Genomic DNA, 19168 nt, shown 5'->3' on the forward strand with positions numbered 1-19168 from the left:
CATCCATCCATCCATCCATCCATCCATCCATCCATCCATCCATCCAGTTTCAGTCTCTACATCTCGTTCAGAATCCACAGGAAGTGAGGTGTCCAGAACTGTGTTTTCGTTAGTCCGATATGTAAATAGAGGATCTTGGCTATATGTGGCAATGTGTTTTGACTAACTAAATATAAATGTAAAAGAAAAACAGCTGACCCACCCTATAAGATTATAGGTTGTCATAATGGTGAAAATGGAATCTCTGACCACAAACCTAACTTTATTTGCCGTATGTCCTCAAATCTATCATTACAAATGCATGTTTTTTTTTTTTGTTTTTTTTTGGAAAAACAAAATATGGGAAGAGTGGAAAGGGGGAAACAGTCAAATGAGAAGGATTAAAATCAGACACTCCTAAATGAAGCAGGGAGGGGGGAGGACAAAGAGGCATTCAGAGATCCCTCTCCACCGTCACGTTCAGTAAAACCCCCATTTCCATCAACTTTTTCCTAACTAGTTTGCTTATCGTTCAAAACATCTTTTACTGCTCGTGTAATCCCGTCAAACACAGTTACGAGTCGGGCTGCGATCCATTTGCCTCCAGAGGACGGGAGAATTTGCATAACGGTCACAGCAGCTACTAGGCACAGAGCCAAGAGATGCATGGTGTGTCTTTTAGGGCTCTGGGGGGGGGTGTGTTACTGTTTACTGATAATGTGCCGTAAAAGCAATATTGCGCAACAACTGAATCTGTGGGTAGTGATTCCATCTGGGATTAAACTGCATTTAAAGTTACTAAAAAACAATCACAGGCTAAAGTAGATGATACAGGAAAATCTAAACTTTCTACAGGGGTTCATAAACAAGAGCAGGTGATTTTCTGAGAAAACAACCTTTGATCAGGTGAGGGAAAAATAGAAATGTTAAAATAAATAATAACCTGTGAGTGGTACAAGTCACACAATTCATGTGAGGTCAAGCAAAAGACCCCAAAACTGACAAGTTTCTAAGACTCTAGTCTTTCCAAATACCTTTCTGCTGAAACTGACAAGATTTTATTATAGGCTTGCCAAAAACATCTAAAATTTCCTCCTTTTTTTAATTTTTTTTTTAACAAAAGCTTCTATTGTCAATGCATGCATTGCTTCATGTTGTGCAGCTGAATGCAAGAAAACAACGCGCAAACCCCTACGCTTTAGTTCCTTTCCATCAAATCAAGTTAGGATGTGCAGGTCTGATGCAACTCACTGATTGCTTAAGATGGGGCTCAGGTGTGACACGAGTCATGTGTGGGTGAAGGAACAGATGGGACTGTCTGGAGATTCCATAGTAGCTAAAAACCGGTGGGGGGAAACGAAATGGAATCAGTCAGCAGGGCAGGAGTGACACTTTGCTGCTGTTTGACTGAAGGAGAAACTCGGAACATTATCGCCGGTACCAATGGAGGTTTTTTTTTTGATAAAAACAGAGAATTTTTGTGGGCAAGCAACTAAACAATTCCACCAATGTGCAGAATTTCCATGATTTACTGTTTTTGTATCCTGAAGCTCGGAACATCTTGAAGTCATTGCCCGTTGCCCAATATCTTACAGACGGTTTGAGACGAATTTGGAATGAACTGGGCAGAAGTGGTTGAAAACCTACGACGACGTGGAGGGGAATTCTAGGGGGATGTTGTGAGCCAGTAATGGCAAGACCACTGTGAGAACAAGAATAAGAGCCAAAAGGTTTGCCGTGTCATTTTTAAACCGTTGCCGGAAAATATTTTTTTACCCTTCCCCGTTCTGACTCTTTTTCCAGGCATCCATTTGATGTTTGGTGATTTCACAGCTTGTGAAAACCTTGTGTTTTTTTCTCCTCCTGTGCCATTGGCGTTATGAATCCCTCTGCTTGGGAAAGATGCTGGTGCCAGCTCAGACTTGTTCACTTTCAACACATTTTAGGAGCAGAAGTATATGAAAAAAAAACAAAAACAAAAAAAAAACGGAAAAGCATCTGTTCCAGTCAAGGCATTTCCAAGCTCCTTTACGGTAACAGGCAGGGATAGAGCCCAGCAGTCCCACCACCACAACCACATCTTACAAACCTCTACACCTGGACACTGTTAGCTGCTTGAACTGCACAAAGTGGACAACATGTTTACTCTTCTCCTTATGCATTGAAATTATTTTGTCTTTTTTTTTTTGAAAGAAAACAAAATTTAAAAGGTTTAAGTGCTGAAAAATGAATTAAACAGCATCGATATTACTTTGGCTGACAGAAACCCAGAAATATAATATATATATGCATTTCCCTGGAGTGCATTCTGTGCCTGATAATCTATCTGGTGAATAGACAACATGTTGCCAGAACAATTTATTGTTGTCAGAGCAGGACACGATCCGAGTACAAAAAGTTTACAATAGGTGTTTGTGTGCAAAAACCAACTTCAATATTTCTCCACCAGAGTCCGAGGTGGGGCTACGTTCAAGTGAATAATGTGTTGCGATAAAGTTTCTAGAACACAACAAAACCATAATGAGTCTCATGATGTTTGGGAAGTTTCAGTGCTGGAATAAAACGTGTTAAACCCCAAATCCATGGTGCGCCAAAACTGCGGCTATTTGGACAATTACGCACGCATACCAATCAAATCAGCCTCAAAACTCAGAGCAAAACAGACGTATTTTACCTGTGCGGAAAAGGTGACGAGCACACACGTTATCCACCCTCGGAAGATCCACCTCATTTTTCAGAGTTATGGGTGCTTCTGCGTCTTAACGCCAAGTCCAGAAATCAGATCCCTTTCCCCCCCCCAAAAAAGTTTCCTCACTGCAAATCACTTCTTCTTGCTGTGCGTAGCCAAAGAGTGGAAGGATTTCCTCCGCAAACTGTCAGGGCATTCCTGCTTCTTCATTCCCCGTTAAGCAACGGCAGCTCCCACAGGCCTTCTCATCTTCCCCCGGTGCTTCCATTCACAATGTGTGTGAGAGAGTCTGCATGCGGGATCTTGTAAAAGCTGAGTGAGTCGAGGGACGGGGAGAAGAAAGAAACTCCTCCTACCTTGTCGATGCACGTAAATTGCAGAAAAGACTTCCCTCGCACCTTGTCGCTGTATTACATTTTGATGCTGTTCCTTGTTTTTATTAGTTTATAACAAGGTATTTTTTTTTAAAAAAATAAAAAGGCCAGAGGCGAAGCAAGAAAATACAGACACGGGTGGCCATGTTGAGACTTTCATTGAGATTTCATATTCTAATTAGGGTTTTATTTTATTTTTTTTCTTCTTCTTCTCATTATTATTATTAAGAGTTCAAGGAATTCTTTTGACTGGTGAATGATCATTCAATAGAGCACAAAGCCAAATTGTGATCGCTCTGCTTTTTGTACATTGCTATTACCCCCCACCCCGTATAACTCGTACTGCAGATTAAACCAGAGAAAAACTCAAGACTTCCCTTCCAAGTTCGCGAATCGGTGGCACGAACGTCAGCACATTTTGTGGCAATTTAGGGCTTGTTTGCATCGACGTCTTAAATTAGAAGTCAGGTCAGCAAAAACTTTACATGGTTAGAATCCGTGGTCAGGTAAGTTATTGCTCATACCACACAGGAAATGCTTTCGTTTATTCACAAAAAAAAACAAAAAAAAAAAAACACGTAAAGCCTTTTCAATGTAATTAATTTCAGCACATGTATGCAGGGCTGTGTGGTTTTAAAATGTGCACATTTAATTTACAGACTATATTCAATACAGGAGAGACAGCTTGTGTGAAATTAAGAAAAGTACTGCTAGTAATTAGGGGAAGTTAATAGAACATATCTCATCATTTAAGAGTGCGTCAAATTTGTCCCTGTTTAGCAACAGAATCTTGAGATTTTGAACCATATTTAGTAAAGATGTAGCATTTGTAGTATTTTTTGGCAGATAAACGATTACTAATCTTTAAGAAGGCCGGAATGGTCATTCAAATTTAAGCCGATACCGACTTTTTTGCCCGAAATATTCCTGAAAATATTCAGTGACTTTCTTGGTAACCCCACTATTACCAACTCATGAGTTGGTAACAGTGGGGTGACTATTGATAACCACAAATGTTCAGACATAACCTGTTGTGTGAGTCAGTCAAACCTCTCGTGGCAGAGCGAAAGAAGACAGTGGTTGATGTTTAGACCTTTGAGGAGGTAGATATGATAGATCGATAATGTTGACTGTAGATATCTACCGATCACAGATCTCTTAAAATTAAGGAAATCTGGGCTGATTTATTGATGCAACCCCTTATGAAACTCCCTTTTTTTTTTTGGTTGTTTTTTTAATCAGTTAAGATTTTTTGGGGAAATATTATGTGAATAAGCCCAGATATTTGACAAACTGCACAACCTTAAGTCCATCATTATTCTTTAGTTTTCAATTGAAGCTTACACAGAATCTGTTTAGTCGTCCAACAGAATCGTGTGCATTTTTTTAGCACAAGTTTTCTATGAAAACTGTAGAGAATCATTTCACTCTGCACTTCCCCTCCCATAAGACACACAATATACATATCGACGCTAAGTGGTGATGATATTTTCTTCTTTCTTAACAAATTTTCAAACTTTTTTGCTAATTTCTTTATTTTAGCAGACTGTCATTGTTGCCTCCTCAGTAGACAGTTCGACTGACATCAACATAAAACATTCTTTTATTGTCTCTTAAATCTATACATTTCTGTAGTAGCCTGTAAGCATTTTTTTCCTCCAATTATTAGTTTCTGAAATTTTAAAAGTTAAGAACTTTATCACTTAACAGATTTGTAAAGCTTTTACCATCCACGGGTATTCCTGTATTGATCAACTCCAAAACCGATGGTTTCCATCCTATGAATTATTTTAATTCAGGATGAAATAATTTGGGTTTAGAGGAGCTAAGTTCACATACGTATTTATTTACCCACTCCATACTCCCATCTGCCTGAATGTAAAAATACAATCCAGTTTATTGAATAATAAAACAGAAACCTCAAGTGCCAGTTTCAGATGTACGAGTCTGCAAGTGCGTGAAAAAACCTTTGGGTAATAAGTTGACCTTACGGTTTACACAAAAGGCGCTCACATGCAAAACTGCGGCGTAGGTACCGCCACCCACAGGCCTACAGGGGTGATCCCCAGACCCACTCACCGAATGACTCACAAAGGTTACTTCGGCAGGTGAAAAATCACGCCACAACACGACCTCGAGGAGCGATGACCTCACAGAAACCAGAGCTGGACCCATCAAGACGCCAAAGGGTGCAAAACTCAGGGGCGGGTTTAACTTTCCTGTTTAGGTTTTCGTCATAGAACCTGTGTGGGTTGGGGCCAACAAATACTTCCTGGAGTGTGGGTCTAGTTAACAGCTTTCATCATCTGCACAGTGAACAAAAGTAAATTTTATGAAGTTCAATGATTGCCTCCAGGAAATCATGCGGCTGTTCCCTATTCCCAGGAAAGAAAAACAACACTGGGTTTATTTCCTTGTGAATTTGCATGGCTCAGCCCACCTTGGCATGTGAGGGGATGAAAGTTTGGAGAAAGTGGGGAACACGATCTCCTCAAGTTGACAGTTATGCAAATCTGAAATCAAACCGTACATTCTTGGAGGACTTGGCTGAGCTTGCACAATCGTTTCTTCTCGATCGTACTCCAAAGTCATGAACTGCTGCAGTACCAGTGAGCATTTTTTGGACTGCTGTGTAAATGCAGTTTCATATCCTTTCGCATATATTTTCATGATTGCTTGATTACATCAGAAGCAAAATCCCAAAATCATGATGGTTCGAGCTTTCTAATTCTTTTGGAGTTCAGGATACAAAAAAAAAACAAAACAAACAAAAAAACACCAACACAAGACTGAAATTTTGCCAGTAAAGTTAATGGTCTGTATCCCAGTAAAAACTTGCTGAAAGGAGCTGGTTTGTGGTGAGTATGCAGTAGCAATTAGGATTTAATTCTTAGCAATCACAAACCTCAAGTGGAATTTAATTAAACTACAAAAATTTACATGTGATCTCTCTAAGACTTTAGACCTGAAATGCTGCCACTAAGTGAGCAGTGACTGGCTCCATTTTAAACACAGTTGCAGAATCGGTTTCAAAACTGCAGCTCTTTGGCAAACAAACAGGCCAAAACTTTTATACTCGGGTGCTGACCGAAATCTGTGAGCATAACGGCTGTGTTTGCCAGCACCAGAAGTCAACAATTTATAGAGTTCATAAAGACAGACTGCTTCAGATGTCCTATTTAAAGAAAAAGAAAAAAGAATACTAACACATTTAATAAACTGTAACACAAAACACAGATTTTCACTTAAATCAAAACATCCAAAGCCTGCTTTTGTAAATAGATTTCAAAGGAAGCTCTTGGCATCGCCTTGGGTTTCCAACGGACACGGTAACAAGAGCACAAGCAAGAAAAACATACACACACCAACCCTCATATCCACACAGAGTGGAATAATATTGTTCAGATACAGCCACAATGTTCCGGTGGTTTTCCTATTGCATCTGCGTGGCTTCTTCTGTTTCAGGACAGATGGGAGTCATGAGTCATCCTCCTCCCCGAAACGAGCAAGAACTTGGACCCCAGCGCTGCAGCAGAGGCCTTAATGCTCACAGCACCTGGTCTGGCAAGATCAAATCACAGCATGTAATCACAAGCACTCATCACCTGTTGTCAAGCACGGTGGTGGAGGGGTGACGATGACCATGACAGTGTCTGAAAGTCATTATATTCTGTTAAAAAAAAAACCCAAACAAACATGTTTTAAATGCTTAACAGGGCAATAAACCGGCAATAGATAGACTGAAAAATAAATACTGAACTGAGGATGAATGCTGTGGTAGGAGTTTCGATTCAAACATACTCCATTAACCCCAGAGGGAAATTCAACATATTCAGCTCAATTTATAGGGATAGTTTAAAGTGATGCCTTGTGGAGTAATCGGTAAGTTACTCTACTAGTTGTGCATGGATGTCACCATGGTTTCAGTGAAACGTAAGGAAATGTTTAAAGAAATCTGCAGGAAGCTGGGTAGTCAACAGGCATAATGCCTATAAAAGATCACCGTGAAGTAAAACTGCACAAATCATGTTAAACCCGAGTTAGCTGAAGCAGTACTGCGTAGAAGCAGCAAACATTCCTCCACATCAATGTGAGAAACTGCTAAAGTCACACACGAGGCATTTTCTTTCGGTTTTGCTACCAAAAGTGGATTTCAAAAGCGATTAGATCATCAAAAGTCCCCCCCCCCCAGGACGATGCTATCTACCTGGGGTTGTTTACTTCATTTGAGGACATAGCAGCCACTGAATGACGCCTTTTTTTATTATCATCATAACATCCTGATATGTAAAACCTAAAAAGAAACGGTAGGTATATTTACTATTTACCGTAACTTTACATATAGAGTTGTTTTTGACGCGGGAAGAAGCGAACTATTCACCATCGATGCAAATGACACAGGCACCTGCCGGGACAGACGCATCTCTACGGACGCCGCGGCACACCTTCACGATCCGCTTGCCTCCCAATCTGGAGTGAATCGAGTATTTACCCACCTGGTCACTTATCAGCGATGGTTGTAGAATATTAGCCTGGATATGCAAATTCTGCTCTTTATCTCATTGACAGCCCTACCGCCACAGGTCCAACGCTAAATAAATAAAAGGCCGCTTTTTTTTTTGTGTTTTGTTTGTTTTTTAATTAAAAACGCAAATCAATGTGGCGAATCGGGCTAAAATGTCAACAAGAAAGGGCAAAAAAAAAAAAAGAAAAAAAAAAAGTAAGTTTGTACAAGATAATGGCGGAATTCCTATGAAGAAACGATGTAAGGGTTGTGTGGGGGTGTACGTATGTTGGGCAAGATGTTGGGAATGTCCCATAAAATGGACTTTGGTTTATTGCACAAAGTGCACAATAGACCACATCAAAAAGCTGGACGTGAAAGACAGTACGCATGTTGTTTTGTCTCCCTTTGAAATGGCTGCTTTACAGCTTTTCACACCTGCCGACGCCTCGAGCCGCGGCGAGATTGTGGAGAGCTCTTCCACGCTCGTAAAAGGAAACCGTTCAAAAGCCATGCAGGGAGAAGAAGTCAGAAAGTACACAACCAATCCATCATTTATTACATCATGACATACATTTCAAATATACAGAGTACAGCTCCTCCTCAGGTCAGTGTATGGTACAGATATTTGCCGTTTCTCTTTGAGCTCCTCCAAAACGGACATTAAAACCAAATATCAACATTCTTGGAGGGGAAAAAAACAAACAAACAAACAAACAAAAAAAAAGTACAATCAGAAAAACGGCAACACAGAGACAAGATGCAACGGCCAGAGAAGGTATGATTAAGACCAGTGTTTGCTTTAACATTACATTGTCAGAATTGAGGGGAAAAAAAAAGGTAGTGATGATCATCATGTATAAGAATCCACATTAAAGCAACAAAGATCCATTACGAAGAACAAATAAGCAAAGTGAAGTGCAAATTTCTTTGGAAGTTGGAATAAAGTTTGTTTTTCCTTCATTAAGACATAAACAATAAAATAGGAAGCTGTCAAAGTACAGACCTCAAAGAAATAAAGGCAAGACAAATGTGAATAATTTCAAGTAGGCAACACTTCTAAGTACAGACACACCGTATAAGTCATTTTAAACAGATGCACGGCCTTGCAGTTCAAACGTTTGCCTTAATTTCCCAAAATAATTCAAGTTACCACACCTTTTTTTATTTTTATTTTAAAAAAAGAAATCTTCCACCACAAAAAGGGTGCACTTTAAAGTTCTTCATGAAAACCTGCAGTATGAGCTCAGAGTTATGTTTCCTGGAGTGGATGACTTCGAAAGGTTCAAATTAAATCCAATTCTGTGATCATTTCAAGTTCCTTGTCATCACTTTGCCAGAGTATCCATAGTGTTCTGCTTCCCCCCCATCCCCTTGCCTCTTTTTTTTTCTGAAATGAAAATGTTAACACTGACAAATAAAGCCAGACCCTCAGTTCTTGACATTGCGCATGTCATGACAAAGAATTAAGGAGGAAAAGTGGGGGTGGGGGGAAAGGGAGAGAAAAACTTCACAGGCTTTCACTGCAAACATTTCAGTTCTCCTTAAAGTAGTACGTATCTCTGCAGCATTATTTTCATGTCTAATCGTTCTTTTGATTTAACAACACAATTGCGTAACTACTTTGGGCTGAACCAGAGCTTTCTTCACTGAAATAAAACGCTCCCAGGAACAGCAGGGGGTTTTGTCAGTTCATCGCGATGGCTCGTCGGACGTCAGTCGGTTACTTCTTTCTCTGGAAGACGTTGGCCAGCATTGCTCCAGAAGTGGTCAGCTGACCCATCTTACTCAGAAACTTGGTCTTGGCATCTTCACCCACCAAACTGGAGGCAATAGAAATTGATCTATTAAAGGAAAAACCACACACAAAAAAAGGCCAAAATAGTTTCAATTTGTATATAAAAAATGTTGAAATCATGAGCTGAAAAATATATATTTGTTAAAAACAAAAGCAACGTTTCTATCTTTAACGTTGCTGCTGTCAGATGTTTTACCCTTTGCTTGACTTTTTTTAAAGAGGAAATACTACATGCCAGCTGAAACGCTCCTGATCTTTATAGTCCAACGGCTCCTTAAGTTCCTCTTTTGGGTTAGTTACGAGTCTGGCTGATGCAGTGGAGACTTTAACAGCACCGGACTGAACTGCTCCATTGCTCAACAGAAGAACAAACATCATATCTTAACGGCAACTGTAAACAAGAGCCAATGAGCATAGGGATGTTGAGTCTTAGTGGTCAGCGTTACCAAACAGCGTATGGTTCAGAAGAGCTCATAAAAGAAAATGGTGAGTTTCACAAGGTTTCAGTTTTCCAGTTGAGCGACTCCTTTTTTTTTTTTTTTGTGGAACACCGTCAAAATTTCTGGTCTGATGAAAATCTTACAAATATTTTTTAGACGTGTTCCAGGAGAACTGAAAGTTGTGTTCGTATCAGCACAGAAACACTTTAGGTTTTGTGGTCAATAAGCTCATTGCTGATCAAATGAAGACCAGCTTTTTCAGCTATTCTGACTTCTTAAAGCACATTCATTTTTTCTTCTTTACCCGTGTTCGAATCTTCATAAAAGGGACCATTGTTCCTACAACGAATAGATCGATCAACATGTCAGCTACACGCCAGAGAAACTTCTCTACAAGTCAAAACTTTAGGTGAAATGACTACAAATGTAATGGCTTGCCAGTTAATTATAAATATTGGAAAAGTACAGCCTGGCCATTGCCTTCCTGTGCATCTCCACTTAAAAATTCTCGCTTGCAGCACAGTCTGGTCTTTCTCCCCTTTGTTTGGATTCTCTGGTAGAAAATTCTCTACCAGGCCAATTGGCGAACAAAAGGAGAAGTTGGAAACGACGAAGTCGATTTTCTGCGCTGTTTTAGAATTGCAGTCTATTCGTAGGTTTACCAATGGCAGTGGAAGATCTGCAGTCCATGTCGGCCACAATTCGAAATACTAAATTAACATTAAGAGCCGCCTTGTTCGATTTGGCACTTCTCTATTCGCAGTGGAGGATGTATGTTTACAGGGCAGATTACTTCCAGTAACCTTCACTGCATTGAACTGGCGCATTATGCACGGCACTTGCAAACGTCAGCAGTTGGGCGATTCAACATAATCCATGCTTCCAGGAAGCAATTGGACCCTCTGTATGAAACAAATAGCATAGAACAAGGGGCTGGTTTTTACCAAGCTAGGTCAGCTCAAAACTTAAAACTCAAAAATCCAATCCTTTTTTATGACAAGTGAGCGTCTCATATTAACGTTCACGGCAACAACAGTAATCCTCGTTTAGGAAACTGTAACCATTTATACAACGGCTATTTACATTATGAGGACTTTGCAAATGGAGATTAACCTCTCTAGTCTTGCTAATCTTTACAAGATCACATGCTAGCTCAGTAAAGATTTTTAATTTGTTTTGAAATCATACATAAATCCTGTCTTACTGCTGCTCTCATTGTGTTTCTTATACAAATAATGATAATTCAGGACAGAATGGCTGCATAGGCCTCACTATTACAGTATGAATGAAGATTTGCCTGCCTAACATAATAAAGCATTTGTTTCTAAAACATATTAACCTGGAAACTGTTAATCTTTTTAAAATGATGCTTAAAATGAAATATCTTGTGATATGGTGCAAGCTCTACAATTGTAAGATGAAAAAGATTACAGCTGTTACCACAACCATGGAGGGTTTAGGTGTAAATTCATCTTTTAATTTTAACAAGCTGAAAATTTTACGTTTGGCTCTGCTAGAATCCTCGTGCGGATCTATACAAACTCTGATTATTGAGAAGGATATGCATCGTTTTTGACATACTATGTTTAAATATGGTATGAAAACATTTTCCAGTGAAGAAGAGACTCACCCTTGTGCGTCAGAAATTCCTCTGTTTTCCACCTTTATTTCACACTCTTTGATCATAGACCCTAGAATCACCTGTTGGGGGGGGAAAAAAACTCAGTTTGAGCTGAAACGTCCCATCTGTAAAACACTAAAATGATTTACACAAACTTCATCTGTAACCTCCACGTGACATAAATTAGCTGGATGTTCCGAGACGCTGAATAACCCACCGAACTTGACAAAACTAAGATGCTAAACTTGACAAAACTAAAATGCTGCGTCTGTAACATAATTGAACCCTGGTATCAGGATCACAGGGACAAAGCGAATGTACAGAGCCGACGGCTCAACTGATCATTAGTCACATTGGGAAAATGCTCACATGAACTGGATAGCGTGAGACTTGATGACCAAAATAAATATTTTAGGTGTGTGTCTGAGTGTTTCCGTGAAAGATGTAAAGAGCCAGACGGATACCCTGGGAATTATGAATGAAAAAATGAGGCAGCCTGGTGCAGCAGTTCTTGAGAATGCAGATATTCACGTCTGTGAATTCGAGGTGTGTGAGAAGAAGAAGAAAAAAAGAAATCCCCTGTTCGTATGAGCGTGTGTGTGTGTGTGTGTGTGTGTGTGTCTCCTGACCTCATGCTCTGGAGACAGTTGCTCCATATCAGCGTGCAGACACCTGAGGCCTGGCAGGAAATGGTTGACTATGACCTCCTCAGAAATGACTGGACAACGCGACACGTTAAGGACGAGAATGAAAAGAAATCTTGGTGCCGGTTCATTTAAAGCGTCACAAATGTATTAGTATATAAAAGGTTTTTCAGGCTTTTAAAAGTTTCCAGATTTTGTTGTCTTATAACAACTCTTAATGTGGTTTCAATTAATTGCTTACAGACAAAGTTACACAAAGAGCAACTATGCTCCAGCGCCATGATGATTCAGACTCTTTGTTACCACATACTATACTACTTTCTGGTGCATACCACTTCAGCAGCTCATGTTGTTTGAATTAATCAGTCCCTGTTTATTCAAATTTCTCAAAAGTGATCACAGTTTAGACATAACTCTTCTGTCAAACTAGATGGTAGTGATGTGACTAAGAGGAACTGCAGTACAACCAGTTCAGAAGATGATCTTCAGCACAGGACTGTCTCTAGGTAAATGGGTTTTTGAAAACAAAAACAACTTTCACTTGAAATTGGACTTTTGCGCAATTTAAAAACCTAGACATATGAGCTAGATCTGACTTCCCTGGGAAGCACAGCACATGGCTCACCAAGGCCTGTGATCATTATGAATGAAGTCCTGATATTGCCTCCATTGATGGGAGAATCTAACAAAGAAGCAACCGGTACATAACCAATCAGACCACAGTGGAGGAGCTGCCAGACTGAGGGAACTCCTTAGATGATTTTGTGCCAGAATAACTCCCAGAGAAGCATGGGATGCAAAATTTGACTCAACAATAAACTATTTGATCAAAATTCCCCCACACCTCTTGGGAGGGGAAAAAATATAATTAAATAAAAGTCACTGATCAAGATCATCCTTGAAGACCAACACAGAGATGGCTTCCTACAGACAGATTTGAAACAAGAGTTCCAGGTTTAAGTTCCATGCTTTTAAAATTTTCCATTGTCCATTCTGTTTTTATTTCAAATGTGTGGATTTTTTTCCACAGATAAATGGAAAAGTTTACTTTTATTTTACAATAAGTAGTTAAATACTAATTTTCTTTCTGTTTCTGTGCAGAAAATTTTACAGAAGAAACTTACAGTAAATTTAAAGGAACATTCCCAAGCAAAAACAAAACAAACAAACAAACAAACAAAAAAAAAAAACAGAAAAAAAGCAAAGAAAAGAGCAGAAAAAAAGAATTGGCTTTGATTGATGCAAAACAAGGACTCTGGTTCTCGGCAATGGTGAAAAAACTAAGGTTTTTAATCTAGTGAGTAGGAACAGATAGAATCTGCAAACAAAAATATTTCTTGTGCTATTGTAACTCTAAGTTATTTTGTCAGAATCAATTGGGAAAATATTTTTAAAGCTGAATAAAATATGTATTTTATTTAGTCTTAGTGTTTCTCCCTTGCTAAATGTGTAAACATGTTGAGAGCTTAACTACCGTTCAAGCCCAAGATTTTTAATTTCTATTTTAGATATTTTCAGCATCTATGTGAAATAATAAAATACATACAGTAAATGTACTGAGAAAATGTAAAGTTCTGTATCTTTCACTGTTAAAGGTATAGACTCCGTTTTTTTTTCAGTGGCAGGTCTCTTGCCACCGAAAACAAAAAGTGGAATAAAGGTAATGCTGCTAATTTATCCATGACTGCCGTGGCTCTGCCACACGTCAAAGTTTGAGGGGCCTACGAGGGACGAACGGCGAACAAACGTGTATTTTTAGACATGGGAATGTACAGCATCAGAGCCTGTCACACTGATTACAAGAAAAAGAAGAAAAAAAAAAAACGTACAGTGGGAGGTATACCCTCTGAGGTTAGGGCTACACCTCCTGGACACGACAGCACTGAAATGACAGCCTAACAAAAATCCACAGGAATGAACCTCAGGCCAGCTGGGCTCTGTCTGTGTGTTCTGGACCTGGGTGGGGCTCGGCTGACGGAGGAAAGGCGCGGCCGAGAGAAGGAAAAAAGAATCACAGACGAGCGGGATGAAAGAGGTGAAGCAAATGCAACGCAAACGAGGATCCTGTCCAGAGAGCTGTTGCTGAGGATTGGAGCTGCTGTTTTTCTTCACACACTTTCTCTTGCTTCTCATCCTTTCCTTTACCGAACCAACCCTGTAATTACTTGCATCCCCAGAATGGAGACAGCTTGCTTTTCCTTTCTCCTACTGCCAAATGACAGGCAAAGCCAGCCAACGTACACAGTCAACCACACTCTCAGGCAGTGAGACCACACCGATACGTACCAGCAACTGGGTCAACATCCAGGAGCAAACCAGAGCAGCATGGCGAGCTTTCTGTCCCGTCACACACTGACTCACGCGTGACAAAGACGGAGTAAATACCTGAACTGAACAGGTTACCTCTAAAGTTTTTCTTCGATTTTCATGGCAAGTTGGAATCAAATAGAGCTAAAACGATTAATCGAATTAGTCGTGATTAATTGATTATGGAAATAATCATCATCTAATTTAGTAATTGCTAATTGGCATATACACACACACGCACACACACAAACACACACACAAGCTCATTTGCTGAAAGACCACCACCCTAGTAAATAAGCCAAAACTACAAAAAAAAATGTTGGATTTTGCCCAGTGTGTAAATAGATTTTAACAGAACTCCTAAGGTAGCAGTTCTAGCTTGACCTGGCTCAAATTTTGTAAAAAAAAATAAAAATAATAAAAAAAAATCTTTTGCTATCCAAATATTAATTCCAAAAAGTAAACTCTAGTAGACAGTATTTCTTTTGTTAAAGATGCATCTTTTTCTGCAAATGATCAGGAATACACTAAAGAAATGCTATATTACTGCATTTTATGAAACAAAATAAGAAAATAAGCATTTTCTTATTTAAAAAAAAAAGTAATTGAATTATTTATTTGCATATTTTAATATATTTCTAACATTGACTACAAAAGGCCTGGTTAAATCTGCAGAATGAGCCAATTTCTTTTAATCTGACTCATCGATTAAGCATCACAATAATCGCTTAAAAATCAGAATAATCAATCATCAGAAAAATTGACAGAATAATCGATGACTAAAATAATGGTTGGTTGCAGCCCTAGAATCAAAGCAAGAAAAATGAAGGATACAGCAGCAGGAGAGAGCACTGTAGGCCTCAAACAGGTGGATGGCGATGTCGATCCTCTTGCTTTCCACCGACTGGCTGTTGTTGGCTAATGCAAGCTTATGAAGGTGCGGGAGAACAACTTCAGGGACACAAAGAAGTCAAAAGCACAAACAAACCCTTAGTGTGCATCGCAAAAACGTGACTGTGCAGAACGGGAGAGGTTGTTGTGTGGCGTATGGTGCGTACAGTCGTCTCTGAAGCGCGGCTCTGCGTTGGGACCGACCCTTCCGAACGTCCTGATGATCTCCATGTGCAAAGAGTGCTGATCCTGGTACTGAGGGTCTTCGAGGAACGACGCCAGCTGCATTTTCACACGCTCCAGCAGCTACGCACAAACACGTAAAGTATTAGCTGAAATTTCCACAGATGTGGAAAATTGCCGTGAAACAAGCGCAGCGTCTCAGTCGTCTGGGAAATTTCCTTACCTCTTTTTGTGTGACAGTCTCCATGATGGTACCAAAGGCAGGAATAGTGGCGATCCTAACCGATCTGCAAACGGCAAGAAAACACACAAAAGAAACACTGACCACTTTCTGCCATTGCGTCACTCTGTTCTAAATAATTTGACTTTAAACCACAACCAGAAAGACCTAAATGTTATCTGCAAAAAAGATGCCCCGTATTTTAAAGCATTTGCAGGAGTAGATTGTGGTGTTCGGGTCCCACTAAAGCGGCTCGTGTGGCTGCAGAGGCTGTCATCAGTGGAGAGACTCCTACAGGTTTCCCAGGCCACTTTCAGGTTTTCAAAACAAAGCTGCAATCTGATTCCAAAACTTAAATTATGTATTTATGCACATTCCTTAATTTCAGTGGCACCTTCAGACTACAATGAGCGAAACCACAAAGGAGTAGGTTTGCTGTGGCTAACATGTGTTCTACGTTTCATCCAAATGCAGTGCTTAGAGCGTAATGAGCCGACTTGAAACCCTAAATAAGACGGAGGTGGTTGTTGTGTAGCTCGTTCAAGCTTCGTTTAGCTATTTTCATGAGCAGATGTAACATTTAGGCTGAGCTAACTGGAGGTGGCAATTGGACAACTGATCTCCAATACCCGACTGATTTCTGCATCCCAGTCTGGGCTGTATGACCTGCTTTGTTGCCGAACAGTACTACTGACTGAGCATTTGCAGTGGAGATGTTCTCATTACTAATGATTAACTCGGGGTTCAGTTGTGGTAAGGTATTAAAAATGTGCCCTATGGTTGGTAAATGAGGACACCGATCTAAGATTATAGCACCTGCCTTGAGTTTTCAGGGTTTTAAAACAGAAAGAGCAACAATTTGCAGATAACATCAGATCAAACCTGACATTTAGCGTTCAGTCGAGAGACAGAGTCAGTTGTTTCTAAACCAATGAATAACACACAAAAGGTAACAGTCAATTTTGTAAAATGGCTTAAAAGCTAAAGATTTCCTAAAGTGAGGATCTATGGAGTACTTGACAGTAGTCAGTATATTACATGTAAATAACAGCATTTGAGGCCCATTAGCACAGACTACAAAGCCAGTGTGTGTCACACTGCCCAACGATTAGCAATGGTGTTTCATTTGTTGCATTTGGGAGAAGGAACTACAAGCTAGCTGATGACAAATAACAATATGCGTCAAAGACGGACAGTAGATTCTGTCTGGGTGCGTCTGAGTGTTCGTCACTGACCACAAATGGGCTCTCACGGTGATTATAGATTGGAGAAGGAAGATGTTTGGATGAAGAAGTCAGATAAGGACTAATAAAACTGGGTTCTACTCCAGAGGAGATTTCAGTCATCTTAAGCTAAATCCCAAAAAGTGCAAAGCAGTTTAACAATTCCCAATCGTAAACCTTTATATCCTTTTTAATCTGATAGTTGCTAAGTAAAATGGACAGTGTGGTTAATTAGCGTTATGTGTTCAGATAATACTAATGTTCAGTCTGTCTTAAACCGACTAACTATGTAGATCCATCTGAAGCACAGATAAAATTTGATGCACATTGCAATCAATAATATAGTTTACTTGAGCCGTTTTAGATGTTGGGAAATTGCTCTTCAGTGAGCGGTTTGTTATACGAGGTTAAACAGGTATCCCTGTCATGGCCAGTGTAAATGTAAAAAATATTTAATTTCTGATTTTTTCTCATATTCTGCCAATTGTGCAACATTTTCTTTTAAGCTACACACAAACAGTAAGATATTAAAAATAAAAATGTGTACAGGTTTAATGTAGAAGCTCATGCCAACTGCATGTACAAACGTGTATTTACATAGAATGATGATATGAAAGAGGCTACATTCCAACAGGGTTGCTACAAAGTTTGTCATTAAAAGTCTTTCAGTTCCATTTCATCTTTCTGCAGGTTAAATGATATCCAACATGTGGCATTGCTAAGGCAAATGCAAACAAAGAAACCATGTTACACTGTAAGGATGCAGCCAACAAAATGACAATGACTTCAGAGTTTGCTTTCTGTTTTTGCATTGATTAACTCACAATTCAGGCCCACTGCACAGTGTTATTAGGGCTGGAGCCGCCCGACGGTCAACTAATGCTTCACTCATGCCTCGAAGAACCAACTGCAAACCCACCACACAGCAGGATGAGAGAGTGGGAGAGGTACGGGAAAGGAGAGGTGAGAGTGAGAGGCAGAGATAGAGGGGATAATACAGGTTTTAGAGTGAAAGAAAAAAAAAAAGAACAGGGTGACAGGATAAGTAGAGAGATGGGGCAAAAAATATAACCAACCACCAATAGAATCCTTTAGAAGATGCCCTGCTTCAATAAGGAGAGGGTGGGGGAGGAAGAGGAAGGGTCGGGAGGAACAAATGAACATGCAGGGATAATGCTGTTGGACGGTATTGCATGCAGCGATCTGAAGGGAACGGGTTAGTGTTAAAAGACAGATGAGGCGATGAGAGCTGGCATGCGCTAGTGTTGCAGGTTGATGGCGAACACTTGCAGAAAATTCGTGTGAAACAGTGGCTGCGCAGTAGAACCACCCTAGCACAGCCCAAACCTAAACAGGAGCCTCTTGAAACGACAAAACAAAGCCAATTTAATGCAAACGGTCTCACTGAAACCCTGAGCCCTCAGAGGGATTACGCAACGCCGTTAGAAACGACTGGGTTTTGTGGGTAAAATTTGCTCCACGCAGGTGCAGACTCGTTCTAGTGCGATAGTTGTCAGGCGGCAGAGAGAAGGGGGAAAGAGACGCAGCATTGTTTTTTACTGTTGTTCCACTTACATTTCAGGGTCGGAAGACAGTGTGATGAGAGCCGGCACCACTCTCTGAGCTACCAGCGTCTCATTCACCCCCTTCACCAGCAGCTGATCGGATTGGACAGAGCCAGCCGTGAAGTCACATAGGTGGGCGGGGCGTTTGGGACAAGAGCGAGCAACACCGGCAAAAGACAGAGAAGAAAAACAAAACAAAAACAAAAACAAAACAAAAAAGCAAAAGAAAGAAAGAAAGTAGGGAAAAAGAAAAAAAAACACACAAACAAGATAGGAATAAAGTGATATACAATGACAAGAACTGTAGCTGCAAGGCACAGAACGGCACTACACGTATCAGGCAAGTGTGTGTACACACAGTTTTACACACTCACACACATCCACTCGTACTCTAGCTCAGATTCAACTACGGTAAAGCGAGCTCAAAGCTGTGGGTTCTTTCCACAGACTCCAGATCAAATCATTTCATCCAATTAAAATCAGGAAATCATTTTAAAAAGCAGGGAATTTGATCTGGCATGTGTGGCAAAGGCCCTCTCCCCCCCTCCAATCCACAGTCCTAACGATGGTGGACGACTGTACACTATGGCATGGTGAAAGTGATGTGCTTTGGGAAAGGGTACAAAATTTACAAAACAGGGGGGACATGAAGACAGCTTCCCATTCTTCCTCCCCCGTTTATAAAGATAAGCAAAGTTCCACTGCTTTAACTAGACCCTCATGCCGACAT

The 19168-nt window shown here is 40.1% G+C and overlaps 2 protein-coding genes and 1 long non-coding RNA gene across 12 annotated transcripts in view; 1 reads left to right on the forward strand and 2 right to left on the reverse strand.

The window, feature by feature from the left end:
* The window catches only part of tnfrsf11a (tumor necrosis factor receptor superfamily, member 11a, NFKB activator), a 13778-nt gene extending 10804 nt beyond the window's left edge, over positions 1 to 2974 (reverse strand). Inside the window, exon 1 of the mRNA XM_007547891.2 lies at positions 2654 to 2974. Within this exon, the coding sequence (XP_007547953.1) occupies positions 2654 to 2710 (57 nt within the window). The 5' untranslated portion in view covers positions 2711 to 2974. The remainder of the gene's footprint in view (positions 1 to 2653) is intronic.
* A 5108-nt stretch (positions 2975 to 8082) lies between these two features.
* The window catches only part of relch (RAB11 binding and LisH domain, coiled-coil and HEAT repeat containing), a 33714-nt gene continuing 22628 nt past the window's right edge, over positions 8083 to 19168 (reverse strand). For 7 of the 10 annotated variants that reach the window (XM_016669377.1, XM_016669376.1, XM_007547896.2 and 4 more), the window contains 7 exons: positions 18449 to 18531; positions 15654 to 15717; positions 15415 to 15553; positions 15191 to 15307; positions 12035 to 12123; positions 11415 to 11485; positions 8083 to 9390 (listed from right to left, as the gene is read on the reverse strand). In XM_016669377.1, the coding sequence (XP_016524863.1) occupies positions 9270 to 9390; positions 11415 to 11485; positions 12035 to 12123; positions 15191 to 15307; positions 15415 to 15553; positions 15654 to 15717; positions 18449 to 18531 (684 nt within the window). In that variant the 3' untranslated portion in view covers positions 8083 to 9269. Of the gene's footprint in view, positions 9391 to 11414; positions 11486 to 12034; positions 12124 to 15190; positions 15308 to 15414; positions 15554 to 15653; positions 15718 to 17697; positions 17781 to 18448; positions 18532 to 19168 lie in introns of all 10 variants that reach the window. The other 3 variants (XM_007547893.2, XM_016669375.1, XM_016669378.1) reach the window with 2 other exon arrangements.
* On the forward strand, positions 13202 to 14763 carry LOC107835786 (uncharacterized). Its single transcript, XR_001661607.1, has 2 exons — positions 13202 to 13334; positions 13408 to 14763. It is a non-coding gene; the product is annotated as an uncharacterized LOC107835786 (long non-coding RNA).

Source organism: Poecilia formosa, unplaced genomic scaffold (genome assembly GCF_000485575.1).
Source record: "Poecilia formosa unplaced genomic scaffold, Poecilia_formosa-5.1.2 Scaffold22, whole genome shotgun sequence".
NCBI lineage: Eukaryota > Metazoa > Chordata > Actinopteri > Cyprinodontiformes > Poeciliidae > Poecilia > Poecilia formosa.